This window comes from Gekko japonicus, unplaced genomic scaffold (genome assembly GCF_001447785.1).
Source record: "Gekko japonicus isolate JY-2015 unplaced genomic scaffold, Gekko_japonicus_V1.1 scaffold360, whole genome shotgun sequence".
NCBI classification, from domain to species: Eukaryota; Metazoa; Chordata; class Lepidosauria; order Squamata; family Gekkonidae; genus Gekko; species Gekko japonicus.
Window position 1 is genome coordinate 832,575 of NW_015172015.1, and position 14,135 is coordinate 846,709.

Consider the following 14,135-nt stretch of genomic DNA (forward strand, 5'->3'; position numbering starts at 1 on the left):
ACCTGAAGGTGAAGCAGAAAATTATCGCCTTCTAGGTATGGGAGAATTTGGAAATTTTCCACAGAGTAAAGCAGCTCTTCATCCACCATCATATAATCAACAGGGCTGGTTCTTGTCCCAGCCAAGAAGGTGAATTCACCCGGTCTATCTTCCTTGCTGGAACCGTTTAATATAGATAATCTGAGCGCTAGCTTTGCTAAGCAAGTTCCAGCAAAATCTGCAGTCTGCTCCTTAGAGCAGCGTGTTTGTTACTGGGGTTCCAAATCCTCATCTAGGCTGTCCAAACTTATATTTGGAGGCCAATGAGGAATTATCAGACCAGAGACTTCTGGTTTTGGCGTTCTGATGGCAGCCGTGGTCCTCGGGAGCTCCCAAGGATGCGGACCGTGAATTCACGGTAGGGAGGGGGGCCGATCGTCCACGTCCCCCAGGAGCTCTGCGAATGGGCTCCTAGCCATGGGGATTGAAGTTTGCCTCTCCCCCCGGCAGGCAGCTGGCGGATCGAGGCGTTCTGGTGCCCCGATGGTTCCCCCACTGAGTTCCCGAATGGGACAAAGAGCACTGGAACAAGTGCTTGGTGATCTAGCAAAATTTACCGATGAAAGTGAATAAGCGTTGAAATGTGAGTTGGAGTCTAAGCGAGAAACACCGAAGAGCTAGCCGAAAACCCACCCTTTAAAAGCAAGGGGGGGAGGGAACTCTCCCCCGCTAAGTAAAGCTAAGCGAACTTTGGGCAATTACGAAAAGGGGGGTGGACTAGTGAAGCAAGACAGACTGAAATAAAAAGCATTTAAGAACTTACCAAGCTGTTTTAAAGAGTACCAGAGACTGTAATAACTTTTACTAAAAGTAAACAATCCCCAAACATGGCACCCACGAGGAAAGATGAGAAAGACAAACAAGTGAAACCTAAGCTTCTTGCTAGAACTGCTGGCCCGACGAGTCCTGTTCCTAGACAGGACACAACTACAGAGCTGCAAAAGATGCTGACGGAAGCATTGCAACCTCTGCTGGAACAAGTCACGGCAATGCATAGCAAATTCGATGCACAGTAAATGCAATTAACAGAAATAGCAAAAAAAAACCTGAACAAGAAGTAAAAGAACTGGATGCAGACACTAAAAAACTTAAAAAACAACTGCAGGTGATGGGAAAAAAAGAGATTGATGGAGGAGTCTCAATTGTTACAGCTACAAATGGAAAGAGCAAGCTATGTCTTAAGATTTCAAGGTGTTCCAGAAGAAAAGACTGAGAATCTGAAACAGACTATGTGTGATGTACTAGGCCCCATGGCAGACATAAAAGCGGATACTCTACAAAGCAAAATAGATACAATCTACAGGTCGTATTCTGAATTTACAAGAAAAAATAATCGGCCTGGGGAAGTGATTATAAGATTCTCTAGAAGACAAGTGAGAGATCAAATTCTCAAAGCGACAAATGGATCTACACTGACAATCAAAGACAAAGAAATAAAAGTGTTAAAGGACATTCCGTTTGAAATAAGAAGGAAGAGAAGGAAATACAGAGACGTGGTGATATTTTTACAAAAGAACATTCCATACAGATGGATTGTCCCCGAAGGCATAATCTTCAAATTCATGGACTAGAAAGGAAAAACTGACTCTGTTGAAAAGGCACGCAAATTTTTTGCACAGTCGTCCATCAGGAGAAGCAGAAGGCGAGAAAGAGGACAGCACCAAAGAAAGCAAAGAAGAAGGAGCAGCGGCATCTTCAGTTGAGAACTTAGATTCCAAATTAGGGGCAGCCGCCCCAAAGACAAGCTATCTTTTGAGGGGGGAAAAGTACAAAAAATGAGATGTTATTACACTCTGAAAGCTCTTACAATGTATTGTTATAATTATTTCTTAGAGTGTTTTCCTGACTGTTCCCTGGAAGGCCAGATAATGAAACTGAATCTCAAATACTTTGGCCACCAAATGAGAAGGGAGCACTCACTGGAGAAGACCCTGATGCTGGGAAAGATTGAAGGTCAAAGAAGACGGGGACGGCAAACGATGAGATGGTTAGACAGTGTCATCGACGCAACGAACATGAAATTGAGCCAACTTCAGAGGATGGCGGAAGACAGGAGGGCCTGGCGGGAGCTGGTCCATGGGGTCGCGAAGAGTCGGACTCGACTGTGCGACTGAACAACAACAAATAAATTGACTATTAGATGTCCACATTCAATGAACTTGAATTGAACTTTGAGCTAAAAGCTAATTTGTTAAGCAGTATGTATGACCACCATCTCTTGGGTTTTTAGTGGGTTTTCTTTGCTTTCTCCCATAGTATGTAGTTTAGATAAAATGCAAATTAAAAAAATCCCCTAAGGGGGGCATTAAAAAAAGGAATTATCAGACCCCATTTGGGCATTTAAATTGCCTGTCACCAAGACTTTGGCCCTTGGATGGTCCATGATGAGGGACCAACTGATGCCAGTTGTTTTCTATCTCTAACTTTTGGCTTATGGGCAGGAGACAGGAGTTTACAATTAGGAAGCTACCCTCGGGCCAAGTAAGTAGAACTGCCATGGGTAGAGGTTCCAGAGAGTGCAGTTCCATGCAGTCCACTTAAAGAGATGTAGATACAAGAGTGACCAAGCTGCCTTTGAGCCTTTAAAAATGTAGTGTCTTTGTTTTGATTTCCCAGCAATGAGAAACATACTAAGTTTTTAAAAACTCAAATTGGATGAATTCCTTTGATATGTAAATCATCCTTCCGGCGGAGTAGAATAGAGGGTATCCTTGGGCTCCCAAATGACAGCATAATTCTTTGAGTTTGGTTCGAGTTCTCGAGTGGCTCTACCTGGTTCAAGTCTATAAGAGGAACTTTCGTCTTTAGGAGAGAGCTTAGGTGTTGTACCATCTGATGTTTGAATTTTCAAACAGGGTTTTGTCCCCTGTAGCTGCTTATAGCTAGGCATACTTTGTTGGACTGTTAATTGGTATGCTGAGCCTTTATAGGAGCTAGAAGTCCAAGTGAAGCAGCTAACCTGGGGCTCTTCAAAGTCTTATTGCTCCTATAGGTGCCCTTATTATTATTATTGCAGTTAATACACTCATTTGGGCAATAGTAATTGTTCATAAATTGTTGGAGCAGTTGGAGTTCAGGGAGCTAATATTCTCAAAAATATTCTCAAAAATCCTCTTAACTGTGTCAAATACACTAGCGCCTTTATGCTGCACTCTGCTCCCTTCTCTTTACAATCATTTTCTGTTACCCTTTTTTGTCTAGCCTCCCTCTCTTCCTTGCTATCTTCACTGCATTGCTCTTCATTATAGCCCTCACAGTCTCTCTCAGCCAGCAGAGCAAATCGGTTTGAAATTGGAAACTCTCCCAGTATAGCATCTTTATTATCTTTATCTTCTTTCAAAGGAAGGAAATCTTCAAGTTTAGTTTGTTTACAAGCCGGGAGTATTGTAGTGCCGTCCTCTGCCTCTCTCTCCCTTTTACGTTTTCCCATGGCTACCCACAACGGCTGTTAATCTTCCTTTAAGCACTGCTGTGATCTCTCTTAGTTAACTGCAGCTATGTGTTCAAAGGTATTTTACTATTTCCAGCTACTTTCACAGCTTACCAGCCCAAAATGTTCCCCTGCAGGAAGCCAGAAAGGTAGGAGACGTTTATCTTTGGTAGTTCAAGACCTTATCTGAGAGTGTGTAGTAGCCGAAGGGAGGAGGATTCCTGTCCGCTTTGTCCGGCAACTTTCTCTTTCCCTTTTTCTTTCTGGAGGAGTTCAGTAGGTTGAAATAAACCAGTGCAATAACTCAAACAAACTCTAATCTCTCTTTAAAAAAAAAAGAAATTTAAAAGGCGAGGAGAGTATCTTCAAACGCTACTACACTGTTGCCATCTTGGATCCTCTCCAGTGAAGTGTAAAGTGTATGGGAGAAAGGAATTCCTTCATTTGTTCCCCTTTTAATGTTCTTTTCCTTTGCCAAAGAAGCCTCCCACTCCAGCTGCACTCTCACAATACTCAGCTACATCCATCTAAACAGTATGCTAACAAATGCCTTCACTGCTACTACCTGATCTGCACAGAAAACAGGGGTTGCACTTACCTGTAACCTTTGTTCATCGAAAGGGCTTTTGTGCAGGCACACATGGGACTGCAGTACTGCATGCCTGCCACCGGGAGGAACTAGCAAGCTTTTTACTAGAAATTTCTTCCCAAGAGAGCTAGGCTCCTTTCCAGGCAGGGAATTTCCCGCCCAAAAAAATCACCTGACCTGGGAGGAGCCTGCACTCTTCCCTCAGTTCTCTCTGCTGTCACCTCGGAGTACAAGACCTCCACTGTGGGGAAGGAGAGAGGGATGTGTGCCTGCACAGAAGCCATTTCGATGAACAAAGGTTACAGGTAAGTGCAACCCCTGTTTTCATCATCAAGGCTTCTGTGCAGTTCCACATGGGAGAATACCAAGTTCATTTACTTCAGAAGAGGGAGTGAGAGGTCTCAACGAAAAATAGACTGCAGCACAGCCGTGCCCACTTGCGCCTCTCTCTGTGCATCAACGTCCATGGCATAGTGTTTGATTAACGTCGAAGGCGTCAACCAAGTAGCCGCTCAACAGATGTAATCTATCGGTATCCCAGTCCGGAATGCAGCCGACACCGCTTGAGCCCTGGTGGAATGTGCAGACAACACTATAGGGCACTGCGCTCCTGCTGCCTCATACGACAGCTGGATTGCCTTGTTGATCCATCTAGAGATGGTCTGAGACGATGCTGCTTTACCTTTTTTAGGGCCACCAAAGCATACAAACAAGGACATCACCTCACGAAAAGAGCGAGTCCTGTCGAGGTAAAAGAGCAAGGCTCGTCTTACGTCTAAAGTCTGCATTGTACGTTTAGCCAATGTGGTGTGATAAGGGGGAAATACAGGAAGTACCATGTCCTGCTGCAGGTGAAAGCGTGTAACAACATTTGGCAGGAAGTCTATATGAGGCCAGAGAACTACACGATCCTTGTGAATTTGAAGAAATGGAGGCTCAATGGAGAGAGCAGCCAATTCACTCACCCGCCTAGCAGAGGTGATTGCCACAAGAAAAGCCAGCTTAAACGAAAGAAAGGACAAATCACACGTCGCTAAGGGTTCAAAAGGTTTATGAACCAACTTTGCTAAGATCAAGGTCAAACTCCATTAGGGAAGCGGCAACTTGGATGGGGGGTATAAATTATTCAAACCACGGAGGAAACGTTTGGCATCTAGAGATGCAAACACAGTAGAACCCTTTACAGTGATATGAGAAGCCGATATAGCTGCCAAATACACTTTAACAGACAAGTTACTTAAACCCTTAGCTTTAAGGCTCATGAGAGAGCCAGTTTGGTGTAGTGGTTAAGTGCGCGGACTCTAATCTGGGAGAACCGGGTTTGATTCCCCACTCCTCCACTTGCACCTGCTGATGTGACCTTGGGTCAGTCACAAGCTCTGGCACAGCTGTCCTTGAAAAAGAGCAGTTTGTGTCAGAGTTCTCTCAGCCCCACCCACCTCACAGGGTGTCTGTTGCGGGGAGGGGAAGGGAAAGGAGTTTGTAAGCCGCTCTGAGACTCCAAGTGAAGGGCGGGGTATAAATCCAATCTCTTCTTCTTCTTCTTCTTCTAAAATTAAGGACATCTCACAGGTCTGGGGGTCCAGACCCCTTTTTCAGGCCCACGTTGCAAAGCAAGAAAACTTCCCTTCATAGGAACGTCTAGTGGACAGCTTCCTAGAGGCTAGTAGCACCTCCAAAACTAGCGGGACAGATGATTCCCTGGGCGAACCCTCCAAACGGTCAACTGGAGCGTGTGGAGATCGGGATTGGACGGGAGCAACCCGGTTAGCAGATCCCATGTCACCGGAAACATCTGGGTCTCGCCCCCCGACATGGTCCACAGTTTGGGGAACCACAGGCGTCTTGGCCAGAAGGGGGCAATGATGATGGTCATAGTGCCGTCGAGGTGCACCTTTGCAACCACCGGACTTAAAAGTGGCAGTGGGGGAAAGGCATAAAATAGGCCTCCCCTCCAGCGAAGCTGGAAAGCCTCTCTTAATGACCCCATCCCAATGGCAGCTTGAGAACAAAAACAAGTGCATTTGGCATTTGCAGGGGTGGCAAAAAGAGCTACATGTGGAGCGCCCCACTGGCCGAACAGTGGCTGTAGGTAAGTGTCTCCAAGAGACCACTTGTGCGTTGATTGAAAAACCTTGCTGAGGAAATAGGCCTGTGTATTGAGATGACCAGCTATGTGAATAGCTGAGATGTCTGCGCGTATTTGTATGACTTGGCGCCATAAAGCAATAGCTTCTACAGTGAATGCCATAGAGGCAGTGCCCCCTTGTTTGTTCACATAATACTGCACAGTTGTGTTGTCCGTGTGGAGGAGGATGCTGTGCCCTGACAGAAAATCTGCAAAGGAAGAGAAAGCATTCCTCACTGCCCGGAGCTCTAGAAGGTTAATATGTCACCTCGCCTCCTCCTGTCCCCAGTGACCTTGGGCCACTGAGCCATCACAGTGGGCTCCCCAACCCATAAGGAAGGTGTCAGTGAACAACTGAACATCATGGCTTCGGAAGCCAAAGGGAACCCCAGCCAGTAAGTTGGACAGGTCTGTCTACCAACTTAGACTCCATGCAACAGCTCGGGGTACTGTCAATTGGATGTCCGTGTGCGCATGGATTATGCGTGTGTGCATGGAACACTCTCAAAAACCAATTTTGTAGCATCCTTATGTATAGACATGCACAAGGGACCACCGCAGTGGTAGCAGCAACGTGCCCTAAGAGACACTGGATAAACCTAGCAGAACATCTGTGACCAGAAAACAAGGAGTGGACGAGGGCTATAATTAGGGCTGCCAAGCCGCGGCGGGGGATCCGTGCATCTTCACAGGATCCCTGCCGTGGGGGACAGCGATACGCGTTGCACCGCCATCGCCAGGATGTGACGCTATGCGTCGCTCTGGCAACGGGACTCCAAACAGCCCCGTTGCCAGAGTGACGCGTGGCGTCACATCCTGGCGACGGCGGTGCAACGCGTATCACTGTCCCCCGCGGTAGGGATCCTGTGAAGACGCACGGAGCCCCCGCTGCGGCTTGGCAGCCCTAGCTATAATACGCCATGCCCGAATCTCGGGCAGAAAGGCTCTCCCTGATATGGCATCTAACTGAGCCCCAATGAACTCTATGCGCTGTACCGGGCGGAGGGTAGATTTCTGGAAGTTTACTAACAACCCCAGAGATTGAAGGGTAGTAAGGGTAAATGCAATGTGCTCGGACAGATGACCTGGAGAATTAGCAACCAGTAGCCAGTCATTGAGATATGGGTATACTATGTACCCTTGAAGGCGGAGATAGGCCACTACTATGGAGAGGCACTTTGAAAAAACCCTAGGCGCCGAAGCTAGCCCAAAGGGTAGCACAGAGTATTGAAACACAACACCTTTGTAGACAAATCGTAATAGGCGGGTACAGTTCTTATGAATAGCAATATGGAAGTAGGCATCAATCAAGTCAATGCTGGCAAACCGGCAACCTGTGTGCAAAAGTAAAATGACATTGTGCAAGGAGAGCATTCAAAACTTGGGTCTCGTCAGATACTTATTAAGGTGACGGAGGTCCAAAATGGGTCTTTGACCACCATCCTTTTCGTCAATCAGAAAAAAGGGGGAATAGAATCCCAGAGTCTGTATCGCTCCCTTATCCAGGAGGGACTGCACCACTGGTGGAAAGGGCGGTGTTGTTGTGCATGGTTGAAGAAAAAGACAATGGGAGTAAGGGTAAGAACTGAACTCTAAATAATAGCCATCCTTTATTATGGACAGAATCCAAAGGTCGTCTGTAACGACCAACCATGCTGGATAGAACCGTGCCAACCTATCCCCAAAGGATGGGCCCCCCTGTAGTCATTGTAACTCTGATCCCTGAGTAACAGGATCTCTGCCCACTCTATTACCCTGTGCCAACTTTGATTTAGGGCTCCTGCTGTGGTAGGTGGACTGATAAGAAGGCCTAGCTGGAGCATGGAAAGACTGGCTCTGAAATCTTGGTTCTGAGTAATGGAACGGGCGAGAGTAAGGCAAGCGCTGTAAGGACCATGACCAGTACCTGGGCTTTTGCTGGTTGGTAGTCGTGGCAGTAATTCCGAAGGACTTCGCTTGGAGTTTGTACTTTCTGATACGCTCCAGGACCTCATCCGTCTCCTGACTAAACAACTCCTTCCCCTCAAATGGAAGATCTTCGAGCTTAGCCCAAGTATCCATCGGCAACGCTGAGAAGCACAACCAGGAATGCTTATGCAAAACGAAGGCGGAGCCCATCGCCCTGCTGTGGCAGTCGGCATTATGGCGAGCCGCATTTCCCTGCAGCTTGCCCAGCCGCCTACCCTCCTCAGCTATGGCCTTGGCCAAGGCCTGTTTGTCATGGGGCAAGGTCCCTAAGTACGGACCTATCTTCTCCCAAAGGAGATGTTTATATAGCCCCATAACGGCGGAGAAGTTAGCAACCCGCAGACCCATAGCCCCGGAAGAATACATCTTCCTCCCTATGGTGTCCAGCTTGCAATACTCTTTGTCATTCAGGGAGGTATGTGAGCCATAACGAGTACGTGCTGAAATAACCTCCAAAATAAATGAATTAGGCTTTGGATGCTGAAACAGGAAACTGCAGTTAGAGTCATCTAAGTCCATCTAGTCTTCTGGCCGATGAAGTAGTGGATGCTAGGTGCATCCAGGCAGCAAACATCACTTCCTGGAGACCTTGTAAAAGAGGCAAGGCAACAGCATCCGGCATTTAAAAAAAAAAAAAGCGGATCCTTCGTTTTGGGCTCTGAGGATGTGTGCTTCAATTCCAATGCCCTGGCCATTCTAATAATGTGTTCAGCGAATGAAGCCATGTCCTCCAAAGGTGATAAGGAAATCTTGTTGCCAATAACATCATCAGGTGATGGGACAGACGCAGGTTCAGATCCATAGTCAGAAGTCGCATCCCCCTCAGAGTGGGACTGTGGGCGGCGATAATCTTGGAGAGGATCTCCGTGTGTTGACTGGGGAGAACATGACGGATGGCGAGATTCTCCCGGTCCCAGAGATTGACTGCAGGCGCAGGGATACCACGGCAGAGGCATCTCAAAAACATTGATGGAAGGTACAGGGCTCATAGTATGCACCAGGAGAACATCAGAAGAGATAGACTGGTTGCGTTGACGGGCAACCTCTGACCACGGAGACAGTTCGGTAACGAGGATCGGTACCAATGGCAATCAGTACCGAGGTGAGGCCGAGTGTCTGCAGCGTCGAACTGGTGATCGACCCCTCAAAGCCAAGCGGCCGTCGGTACCGGGTGATTGTTGACAGTGAGAAGGAGACTGTCGGCGCTGATCTGTGGTTGATTCCGTTGCACGGTCAGTGGCTCGAGGCGCTTTTGATGGTGGCGAACACCATTTTTGCGTCTTCTTTTTCTTGGCCTTTTTTGATGGTGGCTCAGATTCTGCACGAGGCAGTGAAGTAGCCGTGGAGGGTTGTGCCTGGGCAGGGGTCGGCGCAGAACTCACAGACGGAGGGCGAGAAGGCTTTTCTGAAGGGGCCGTGGTCATGGATTCTGCGGCTGCTAGGGCTCTCTCCCATAGCGCCGCCTTCAAGCGGACCGCTCTGCCTTCCCGAGCCCGGGAAGTTAGGGCCTTACAGGTCAAGGTGTTATGGGTTTCCCCAAGACAGAGCAAACAATAAGAGTGCTCATCAGATTGAGCCATTTTGGCCCTACACATGTGGCATTTCTTAAATAAAGCTACCTTTTGCTTCCCTGAGTACATTTTTACCTCAGACAAAAAACACACAGCTCGCAGCAACACGTCCTCTTTCGGTGGCAGCAGAAAGAAAATTGAGGGAAGAGTGCAGGCTCCTCCCAGGTCAGGTGATTTTTGGGCGGGAAATTCCCTGCCTGGAAAGGAGCCTAGCTCTCTTGGGAAGAAATTTCTAGTAAAAAGCTCGCTAATTCCTCCCGGTGGCAGGCCTGCAGTCCCATGTGGGACTGCACAGAAGCCTTGAAGATGAATGTTGGTTGCTAAACACACAAGTGCCCACTTTGCGGGGAGGGCGGGGTATAAATTTGATAATAAATAAGTGCAAAAATAATGGCTCAGAAACAGCTCTTCCAGTTACAAGTTGAACGGCAACAAAGTTACAAAAAACAGAATTTTCAGATGTCTGAAAAAAATTCCTTGTACTCAAATACAGAGCTCCTACTACTGAATGAACACAACATTCTACAGATGGCAGATTCAGGGTACATGCCAGTATGGCCACAAGGCAAAAAAATAGAAGTCCTTATGAATTTATTTACACAATTATTAAAGTACACAAATACAGTGGTAATACAAATGAGGCGTTCTGAGATATTGGTTACCAGTACACAGGTTTAGAGACATTCTAACTATATTTTCAGTAGGTGATGGTGGGATTTAACTATAATGGAAGGGCAAGGACTGCCCACAACCAAGTACAAGTCTAGAAATTTGCATTAGTCAACTTTTAAGTATAATACAGCAATTTAAGTTTCCAGATATATATATAGAGAAGAGGCTGCTTTTATAAGTCTCTAACATTACATCATTTGACCACAAATATTTACAAAGAAAGCACACTGAAGTGTAGTACTGTACAAATGGAAGTGCACATGCCTGAAGAACCCACATTTATAGTAACCAAGTGATACAGTTTTGCAAAATCCTCCATGGATCAACATTTAAAAATATTCCCACTGCACACCCCTAATCACAGGATGCATCCAATCAGACCCTGAACATACAAATAAGCACTTGGTTAATGTTTCAGAGCAGCTAAAGAAAAGTGACAAGATACTTCCTACTCAAAAATCCACAAAACTAAAAATGGAGCTGGCAAAGCTTTAGAACAATAAAATGCTTGCAAATAAATAGAAAAAGGAAACCATGGGTTCATATAAGCCACTAAGTTTCCAAGGAGGCAAGAATCTCACATCTGTTGATTAAAAAGTAGTAATACAACACATCTATGTATTGCACCTTCATTCCCAAGATGGGCGTGATGTTACATTGAGTGGTATTTGGTATGATTTACATGCCTTCTACTTTCCCAGATTACAGAGGGACAAAATATACTGCTTGTGAAAACAAAGATTCTTCCTTCTTTAGCTGGAACGTTTGTTTGCTAAGGTAAGCGTTTTGGCTATTATGTACGTGTATCTTCAGCTGAATGCCAGCTGTTCCAGACTTGCAAACGTTAAAATATTAAATTCAACAGGCTTGAATGATCTCAAGTCTTGGCATCTTGCAGCAGGAACATTTTGTTTATAGCTCCACCAAGCCTTGGCATAATGCAGCAGGCTATAATAAGCACTTGCATACTCATAAGCACACCTACTACAACACACTGCACTACAACTCCCACTGCAGTGGCAGCATTCTTTTTTTTTTTTTGGCATCTGTACCAAAACCCAAGCAGAAACAGTGGATCTTGTCATTAACATTTCATATGAAATCCTCCTGTAAATAAAGAACACATATTGTACATTCAACATTAAAACCTTCCCTAAAAAGTTATTTTAGAGCATTTGACTTTAGTTCCTCACAGTCTATGAAGTGATCTTATCACCTTGACTGGGTACTTTTCTTCCTTTCAAAATAACTTTTCTTTCATGAATAGTACCAGAGACGAATAGACATTTAAAAAAATGTTACTGTGCAGCATGGAGATTTAATTAAAAAACAACAACACTGGAAGAACAAGACAGGCAAATTAAAAAAAAATGTTTAAAAACAATCCCTCACCCAAAAAACTTAAACCTTGAGAACATCCATACTATTCCTCCTCTTAGGATGGGACCATATATAAACAAAACAGTGTAAAGTAAAACCAAACTGTTCTAATTCATTTACACATTCCCTGCCTGATGTAAGTTTACAAGAAGTTCAAGTCTTTTTTATACTTCAGGATTGTTCACATTTCTACATAGGTTTCAGATCAGACAAAAGTGAGAGTGAATTCTTTACAGAGAGTTAAGCCAATAATCTTAGCAAAATGAATACAAAACTTTCTTAAACCAAGTAAAAGATTTATATAGTTACAAGTAGAACAATAAAAAGGGGGTAAAGGCTGCCGCCTGTGGAGGGAAAACTGAAATGGCTATTAAATAACAGGCGGTTAATGCTGTAAACTGTCTCTTCCTTTTCTAGCCCTGTAGCTAGAGTTCACATAAGGTTATCAGGTTCCTGGCCAAAGCCTCTTGTAGTGGCAGCTGCTGGATTCTGTCCATGTTCCTGTGAGTATCTTTAGTAAGTGGCAAGGAGAGATCCAGTTGTAATATTTCTTCTGCTCTAGTTTGGGGTAGCTTTGCTAGTAAAAGCCATTGGTAACATAGGAGATCAGCCATGCATTATCTGCCCCTCAGTGGCAACATTATTCACCGATGCACAGCAGACTGGAGAACGCTGGATGTCGCCAGAGCAGGAATCTATTGAAGCCAAGGAACAGGATATCAATATCAGCCCACACTACTGAAAAAGCATGAAAATGGATCTGTTAAAGTAATCTCAGCCACTTCTTGTAAATACGATTGAGCAGAGTTCCATTTCAGAAGGGTGAAATGAGAATGCGCAAATCTACATTCCAAAAGAATCAGTGTTACACCCACCTGTAGCACCCATGACGTGAATGGTATTTTCCTTTTATATTGAGGTTAAGGCTAAGGCAAGAAAGGCACCTCGTGAGAGACGGTTTACAGAACAAGAGAAAAAGCACATGCTGGCAAAAAGGAACAGATCAGATGATTGTAGCTGAGCTCTTGAATCAGTAATGAAATTCAAATCAAGGGCTAAGGTGATAAATGGAAGTGGCACCTAGGAGAGATTCGTCTTAACAATGACACATTATTGAATACATTCTACAATATTCTTTCCAAAGCATATGCCAGTGTTACATAAGGCCCTGTGAACTCTGCAAACAAACTTATGTTGAATTTGACTATGCAGGCTGTGAAGCCCTATTATGATGTACAAAACAATGATTTAGTGGGCTCCAGATGTAGTTGGTATTGACAGTCTGAGTCTTAGCCGCACTTCACAGTTTAAAGCAGGAACACTTCCATAACAGCTTTGCCTGCCTCTGTTACACGGCTATATCCCACCTCCAGAGTATGGCCCAACATGTACATTTTCTTTTTTTTTTTTTTAAAGTGAAATTTTTTATTTTATTGAGAACAAGAATAATTGCCATAATAAAACTGTAGAAGTATGTAGATCAACCTGGCAATAGCGTAATAACTTTTTGAAACAGATGTACAACTGGATTAAACAATCTTAAACATAGAGCGATATGATGAAAATATAACTCATAGAAGGAGATAATATATATATATACAGCACACTGATACCAATTTTAGCAGTTACAGATACAATATGTAGCCAATACTCATTATTAGATGCGTTTAGACATTTGTTGTTGTGTATAGATATGGATAAACATAACCAATAAGAATTCCTAGGTGAAGTTTGTAATATAGTGCTGAGCCGAACATTAAATCCATAAGTGAAATTGGGACCATTGAGAGGACACAAACTGCTGCTTTGACAAGAAATCCAAAATCGGATACCACTTGCTAGTGAACTCATCCTGGCTTGAATCTTGGGAAAGGGGTGTCAATCTACTGGTGACAGCGTCCATGAGAAAATGATGCCATAACTTCTTGTACCAAATCTCAATCGAAGGTGGGTTGCTGTCCTTCCAAGCTGAAGCTATGGAAGTCTTGGCCGCGTCTAACATAGTTTGAATAGTATTTTTGTGAGGTCTATTAATCAGTTCCTTGGGCCATGCATTCAAAAAAAGAGTTTCTGGTTCAAAGGGAACTGAGATAGATGTAACTTCTTTGATGATTGTTAAGATCTTCTCCCAGAATAGTTTTATCTTAGGGCACCTCCACCAACAATGGGCAAAGTCCCCTATTTGGGCACATTTCTTCCAGCATAGCGGGGAATTTGTGTTAGATATACGTGCAAGCATTTTAGGGGTGAGGTACCACCTCGTCATCAATTTGAGATTTTGAAATTTTATCGTAATAGAGCGTGTTTTAGAACTAGAAGTTTGCCAAAAATTTCTCCAGAGCTCCTTGCTTAGAGGAT

At 44.7% G+C, this 14,135-nt stretch overlaps 1 protein-coding gene across 2 annotated transcripts in view; it reads right to left on the reverse strand.

The window, feature by feature from the left end:
• Positions 1-10,310: 10,310 nt before the first annotated feature.
• CSNK1D (casein kinase 1, delta) overlaps positions 10,311-14,135 on the reverse strand; it is a 56,408-nt gene continuing 52,583 nt past the window's right edge. For both annotated transcript variants that reach the window (XM_015420385.1, XM_015420386.1), the window contains one exon: positions 10,311-12,472. In XM_015420385.1, the coding sequence (XP_015275871.1) occupies positions 12,422-12,472 (51 nt within the window). In that variant the 3' untranslated portion in view covers positions 10,311-12,421. The remainder of the gene's footprint in view (positions 12,473-14,135) is intronic.